Genomic DNA, 7,942 nt, shown 5'->3' with positions numbered 1-7,942 from the left:
ACCACATGTTCTTTTTTTTTGTAATAATTTGGCAAATGGCATTGATACACACACCACCAAAGAACTTTGTAGAATCTCTCAAATGGAGAAGATATATTACCTCTTTTCCACTTTGTAAATTATCAACAGAAAAAAATGGTGACCAGAGATTATATATTTTGTCTAGCCATTGTTTGCATAACTAATATTACTTCCTAAATACTAAAAAAAATTGTGACTTTCTTAATAAGTCTAAGCACTGATGGATGTAGTAGTAGTAGTAGTAGTAGTAGTAGTAGTAGTAGTAGTAGTAGTAGTAGTTGTTGTTGTTGTTGTTGTTTTTATTGTGTAGTCTCAGGTTAGTTCTGACTAAGCAAATCTGCAGATTAAAGACATTCTAGCAGTCATCATCTCACCTTTGTTTAAAGCATAACGCATTCAAAACTACAATATCTTTGATACATATGTCTCCTTCCTTTATATTTTTTGAATACTATCATGTATGATTTAAGTGAAATTTGGCTGCTATTTCTAACAATCTGGTTGTCCTCGTAGATAGTTGGTCTGGCTGCCATTCTAGTTTGTTTGTATTCTGCTATTGGTGACTGATAGGATTTTCTCAGTCTGTACAGTAAACTGAAATGGTTTTAGAGAAGGATTATACTTGCTTACTACAGTATTTAGGTTATGCATTCATTAAGGACATAGCGTTTGATTATGTAATTTAATCCTTTGGGAGGGACAAAGGAAGGAGGAGAAATACTGTCAGAAATATTCATGTGCAAATAAATATATTTTTTTTATTAAGGTATGGTTGTGTGGTAAGGAGTTTGCTTTTCAACTGCATGACTCTGGGTTCAGTCCCACTGTAGGGAACCGTGGGTAAGTATCTTCTATAGCCCTGGATCAACCAAAGTCTAATGAGTGAAATTGGCAGCCAGAAACTGAAATAAGCCTGTTGTATGCATGTATGTATGTATCTTCTATTTTTTAATTATTATAAATCTTCCACTGAGGAGGGAGCCAGTTTCCAACAAAGATACAAGGCTCATCTTTGGGATGTAGTTAACACAAACAAATTCACATTTGGAACTTGAGAAAAGTCTTGCATATTTTTACTGTTCCACTCACAGATTGCACTTGTAATCTACGAATCAGCCAGTCAATTTCTCTTTCTGAAAATCCCAGTTTATCCAGATTTTCCTTTAAGCATTTACTAACAAAACCTAATGATCCAAATATTATTGGTATGAATATGAATTCATAATCTGCTCATGAAAACTTAATGTGCAAGTGGCTGAGCACTTCATAATCACGTGTACCCTTAACATAGTTCTGGGGGAGATTCAGCATGACACAGGGCATGACAAGGTTGGCCCTTTGAAATACAGGGACAAGAGTACAACATGTTGCTGGGAATTGAACTTATGACCTTATGATCATGAGCTGAATACTCTAACCACTAAGCCACATGCCTTCACACACACACATAAAGGCTCACACACACTTCTTTCAGTTTCCATCTACCAAATCCACTCCCAAGGATTTGATCAGCCCAAAGCTAGAGTAGAAGACACTTGCCCAAGATGCCACACAGTGGGACTGAACTTGGAACCATGGGGTTAAGAAGCAAACTTCTTACCACACACACACACACAATAGGCTTCTTTCAGTTTCCAGAGCAGAAGACAAGACACTTGTACAAATTGCCAGGCTGTGGGACTGCCCCTGAAATCATGTGATTGGGAAGTGAATTTAAGCCACAATTCTAAAATACGAAACAAAGAAAGAATCTAAATGACTTACCACAAATGGTGGAACACAAACACTTAAAGAATATACAGCTTCATCAGAAACTTCAGCATGAAATGCAAAATCCACAAAAAGACTTTCTTTTGAAGAATGTGAGAGCTCAGCGTCTATACAAGAAAAGTTGTTCCGTCGCATTGGGAAGACATTTGTCCATCTGAGAAAGACAAAAAAAAAAAAAACGCCTTAAATTTATATGATGAAATAAATATATATTTCAAAGCATTGCATATTTTAAAGAAAAAAATAATCAAAGAAAAATGTCAAAAGAATGAAAAAAAATGATAATTAATTTTAAATAATGGTTGGAATTTTTGGAATTTTGACCAATTTCTATTTGACAAAAGAAACTGATAGAATAAGTGTCAGCCCTAATAAATAAGTATTGGGGGTGATTTGTTAACCCAAAACTCTTCAAGGTGCTCCAGCATGGCTGTAGTGCAATGACTGGAACATATAAAAGGATCAAGTCAGGTTAGGGATGGGAGCATCTTTTTTGTAATCTTTTATCTTTTACTTGTTTCAGTCATCAGATTGTGGCCATGCTAGAGCACCACTTTGAAGAATTTTAGTTGAATGAATTGACCCCAGTACTTGCTTTATTTTAAGCTTGGTGCTCATTCTATTGGTGTCTTTTGCTGAACTGTTAAGTTACAAGGATGTAAACATACCAACACTGGTTGTCAAGCAGTGGCAGGGAACAAGCACAGACACATGTCGACCAAATCCACTCAAAAGGCTTTAGTATTGGATATAGTATAGGTGGTGAGCTGGCAGAAGCATTAGTACACTGGGAGAAATGCTTAGCGGTATTTCGTCTGTCTTTATGTTCTGAGTTCAAATACCACCGAGGTCGACTTTGCCTTTCATCCTTTCGGGGTCAATAAATTAAGTACCAGTTGCATACTGGGGTTGATCTAAGCAATTGGCTCCCTCCCAAAAAATTTCAGGCCTTGTGCCTAGAGTAGAAAAGTATTAGATATTGTTATACCCCGCTAGTAACAATGCACTTCCTCACACACTTGTAGCTTTTTGACTGATGCCACCCCACCGGCATGTGATTTTGACAGATGAGTCATCATTAGTAGACAGTGGCAGTTTCCTTGCATGAAAATTCAATGGTTCTTCAGTCTACTATACTGGAATGAATTTAATTAGAACAACAAGTAATGGATGAAGACTTTCCTGTCATTAGCCAACAACAGAACACAAGTTAACAGATGAAAGCTTTCCTTTTATTTGTCAGCAGCACAAGTGTTGTTTCAATCTCACATTATCACAAGTATTAATTAGCAATAAATGGAGAACTTCATTTGGCTTAGAACAAGGGAACTCACTCTCAGGATAATAATGCTCTTCTTCGCTAGGTCATCGATCACGAGAGACATCAAACTGATCAAAACATAACATAGATATAAACATTAAAAACACTATTTAATCATTTAAGATGAAATTAATAGTCCATAAAATTATTATCTTAAAAATTGATTAGCTAGACAGTTGTTAAATCTTCACTTGTAGTATCTGCTTCATGTTTGGTCAAACGTTGTCTTCCAATACTAAATTGATCAATTAATGAAGTTTTGACTGTGATTTGGTAGGGGTAAAGGAACCAGGCAAATATTAGGGGTGTTTAAAAGAAATAAACAAATACAAGTAGCAACTGCATCTAGAAATATATCCAAAGACCCAGTCTTCAGTAGTAACACTGCAGTTAACAACTGTTTTTAAAATAGGTATAAAGTCACAAATTTGTGGAAGAAGTAGTTATTGATTAAATTCACATTCATTTAACATCCGCTTTCCATGCTAGCATGGGTTGGACGATTTAACTGTGGACTGGCGAACCAGATGCCTACACGAGACTCCAATCTGATCTGGCAGAGTTTCTACAGTTGGATGCCCTTCCTAACGCCAACCACTCTGAGAGTGTAGTGGGTGTTTTTTATGTGTCACTGGCATGAGGTCCAGTCAGGCGGTACTGGCAACGGCCATGCTCAAATGGTGTTTTTTACGTGCCACCTGTGCAAGAGTCAGTCCAAATTATTAAATTAAATTATCCAAATTGACACCAGTATTTGACTGGTATTTTATTTTATTGACCCCCAGATGGATGAAAGGTACAGTTAACCTTGGTGGGATTTGAAAGAAGAATGTAAGGAATGCAAATTTCAAGACTAAAACAGTTTAACTTTCAGTGATGTTTGGTCTCGTGACTGGCATGAACTGATTAGATTTTGGGATCGATCAGGTACTGGACAAGGATTTTGAATTATTTTTCCAGTTTTTTTTACTTAATTTTTAAGAACGGTCAGGTTCATTTTTGGCATTCTCGTTTGTAGGAGCAGTCAAGTTAATTTTGGATATTCTCATTTTAAAAATCATCTCCAGCTAATCGTTGAGAGGATGTTGGTGTTGCCTTGGAGGAGGTTTACGCTCTCTGAGTGCTCTTGTTATTATTATTATTTTCATTAGCATCTTTTGATTCTGTTTCCATTTCTTGCCGAGTGTCTTCCTGATACCCAGGGCAGAGAAATGTACTATATACATTGGGAGGCCATTAAAATAAACACACCAGATTGTTCATTTATAAAGTCATGTGATAGAGAAAAAAGGGGAAAACAGAGGGAAGAAGGAAAAAAATAAAAATAAACAAATAAAATAAAGTGGGGGGGAGAAAGAGAATTCACAGCGACAATGTTCTTCTCAATATGTGTTATGTTCCATTTAAGACAATGAGTTAAGACAATATCTATCCGTACAGGACAATATCTTACCCAGGTACTTAGCAAACTACCTAGAGGGGATGTGTCTCAAATCTAGCCCACCTCCTCACATAATTTGCTGATCATTGTTCCACATGATTGTTCAACTTAACAGAAATAGCAGTCAAGGCAGTGAGCTGGCAGAAACGGTAGCATGCCGTTACATTCTGAGTTCAAATTCCACCAAGGTCAACTTTGCCTTTCATCCTTTCGGGGGGTCGATAAATTAAGTACCAGTTACGAACTGGGTCGATGTAATCAACTTAATCCCTTTGTCTGTCCTTGTTTGTCCCCTCTATGTTTAGCCCCTTGTGGGCAATAAAGAAATAAGAAATGGCAGTCAAATCTCCCACAAATCACATACTATCTTCTTACAAAGGGAAGGTCACATTGAGCACAGTAATTTCAGATACACACACACACAAAAAAAGAAAGTAGCATGGTTAGGTCATAACTGGAATGCCTTTGGTCATAGATATGCTTGATCAAGGACCATAGCTAACCTGGGGATAAATACCAGCATACTTTGTCAGCTCTGTAAGGACATGGAAAATTAAAACGAAAAATAACAAGATTAAATTCCGAATTCTAAGGGACTCCACAGCTTCAAATGTGTTGTAAAGCCACCCACATGTCCATCTTAATTAAAAGCTTGTCTTAATTAGATAATGGATCAGATTTCGCTTGTGAATGACCTGTACAATCACACCCCAATCTGACATTTCAGCCTTATAGAAAAACATGTCTGTCAACTTATAACCCAAACAATTAGACATCTATTCCAGCTATGAAGTGTATATGTATTGTTGTGATAGCTTTGTTTATATATCACAGTGATAGGTCTTATTACAATTTCTTTATAACAAACACTAGTCAGACATACCACCGCCCTGATCTGGATAAACAGGAATTCTATTTTAAAATTCGGTAACCAGTTAGGAATCTAAATCCCAACACTGTTGTCTTTTAAAACAGTCTATTTTAAAGCAGCCCAAGTCTCAGGAATGCTAGAATTTCTTTTTTGATTTGAATTTTTTTTTTACTGATTGACATAAAATAAACTGTTAGTTAGAAACTTTGCAATGTTAATGATGATGATAATAATGTTGATGGGGATGATAATGATGATGATGGGGATGGGGATGATAATGATGATGAGAGAAAGCATATATCTGTTTAGCCCCAGGTCAGCCCTGATCAAGGAGACCTTAGAGCAAAGGGGTTGTAGTTACAAACATCCTAGCTTTCAATATAGCAGAGACTAAATTGTCCAATATTTTCTTTCCTTTTCTATCTAGGATGGTAAGATGCAATTTGGGGGAGATTTGGTTACTACTTCTAGCAAGTAGCATAGCCACATACAGGCTCCACTGGCAGTATTAAAGATAAAGATGGGTGGTTATGGAGAATCTTTCATAAAAATGTTGTGTAATTAAGAAGCTATTTTGCCACTGCCACACAGTTTCAGGTTCAGACCTACGACATGGTACCAGGGGCAAGTGTCCCCTACAATAGCTCTGGGCCAACCAATGCCTTGTGACTGACTTTGGTAGATGAAAACTGAAAGAAGCCTGTCACATGTGTGTGTGTGTGTGTGTGTGTGTGTATGTGCATGTTTATGCGTGTGTGTCTTTGTGTTTGTTCCACCACCACTTAATAACTGGTGTTGGTTTGTTTATGTCCCTGAGACTGAGCTGTTCAGCAAAAGAACCAATAAAATATGTACCAAAATTCAAAACAATAGGTTCAACTGTATCAGCCAAGGCAGGGCTCCAGCAAGGCCACAGACTGATGACTGAAACAAGCAAAAGATAAAGACAACACTTTTGGTGAAGTGTGGTCATTTTGATTCTAACTTCTGACCTTGGATTGGTATAATTATCAGAAATAAATAAAAACCAAAGACTGACTCACTGTAAATCTATAAGCAAAGAAGTTATTGTCCACGAGTCAGGATATAACAACAACAACAACAACACCAACAAAATGTACCACAATAAGTTATATTTGATACATTTACTAATTGTCATTAATTTATTGGAGTAAAGTACTTCCCACTCCAGCCTCACCTTATTCTCGTCTAGTTGTACTTGAAAAAAACTAGGATGAAGGATTGGCCAGATAGGAAAAGACATGCTCTTAAATCGCTCAATCTTGTCTATTATAATACCTCTTTCACAATAGCCATCAGACAATGGAAATCTATTCATGTTTTTCAGTGGGTGGGGGTGGGGGGACAGAGAGTACTACAATCACCACAATGCGCTTGACCATCAACTAGATCCATCCCACTTAAATATCGCTGCTCAGCAAAATGGTAAGTCAATTAAGTTCAGTAAAGACATTCGAACAAGATCGTTGCCAGTGCCACTGGACTGGCTCCTGTGCAGGTGGCATGTAAAATACACCATTTTGAGTGTGGCCACTGCCAGTATTGCATGAGTGGCCCTTGTGCCGGTGGCATGTAAAAGCATCCACTACACTCTCAGAGTGGTTGGCATTAGGAAGGGCATCCAGCTGTAGAAACTCTGCCAAATCAGATTGGAGCCTGGTGTAGCCATCTGTTTTGCTAGTCCTCAGTCAAATCGTCCAACCCATGCTAGCATGGAAAGCGGACGTTAAACGATGATGATGATGATGATGATGATGATGATGATGATGATGATGATGATGATACTGAATAGGTGCATGGAAATGAGCTTCATTATTCTCCAAAAATCACGGACAGGTTTGGCTGGTAGCATTACCGTGTCTGTAGAGTTTATTCTAAACTAGCAATACTCCCATCTAGAAGAATTGCGACACCAAGAAGTCTATAAGTCCATATGAAACTACACGGACACGGTTGAGCTCAATCAGATCCTTGACCAATCCAACCCCTGAGTATACCTCAGAATATTGGCCCGTCATTCCTGCCACTAACTCACTACATAATGTAAAGAATGATGTTCTGCTAACAAAGGATTGAGAGTGCTTGTCGACATTCTAGATGCCAGACACTGTATTTTGGTTTCTCCTTCGGTCAGGACTGCAGCTCTGACAAAAGAGATAAACATGCTTCATAACAGAATGATTTCTAACATAAACACAATTAGATTTAAAAACTGTCTCTTCGTTATATATCTTAATTTGACTTTGGTTTAATTTCTAATTTTACTTGTTTCAGTCATTTGACTGCAGCCATGCTGGAGCACCACCTTTAGTCAAGCAAATCAACCTCAGAGCTTATTCTTTGTAAGCCTAGTACTTATTCCATCAGTCTCTTTTACCGAACCGCTAAGTTACGGGGATGTAAACACACCAGCATCGGTTGTCAAGCGATGCTGGGGGACAAGCACAGACACACAAACATATACATGCACACACACACACACACACACACACACACA

General features: G+C 37.7%; 1 protein-coding gene across 1 annotated transcript in view; it reads right to left on the bottom strand.

Moving 5' to 3' along the window:
* LOC106883996 (phospholipid phosphatase-related protein type 1) overlaps positions 1 to 1,959 on the bottom strand; it is a gene marked incomplete at its 5' end in the record, with an annotated part of 30,688 nt that extends 28,729 nt beyond the window's left edge. Inside the window, one exon of the mRNA XM_014935162.2 lies at positions 1,786 to 1,959. Coding sequence (XP_014790648.1) covers positions 1,786 to 1,959 — 174 coding nt within the window. The remainder of the gene's footprint in view (positions 1 to 1,785) is intronic.
* Positions 1,960 to 7,942: the final 5,983 nt, after the last annotated feature.

The sequence above is a fragment of the Octopus bimaculoides genome, chromosome 3, assembly GCF_001194135.2.
Source record: "Octopus bimaculoides isolate UCB-OBI-ISO-001 chromosome 3, ASM119413v2, whole genome shotgun sequence".
Taxonomy (NCBI): domain Eukaryota; kingdom Metazoa; phylum Mollusca; class Cephalopoda; order Octopoda; family Octopodidae; genus Octopus; species Octopus bimaculoides.
Note: the sequence above shows the minus strand (reverse complement) of the source record. Positions and strands in the feature narration are given on the sequence as shown.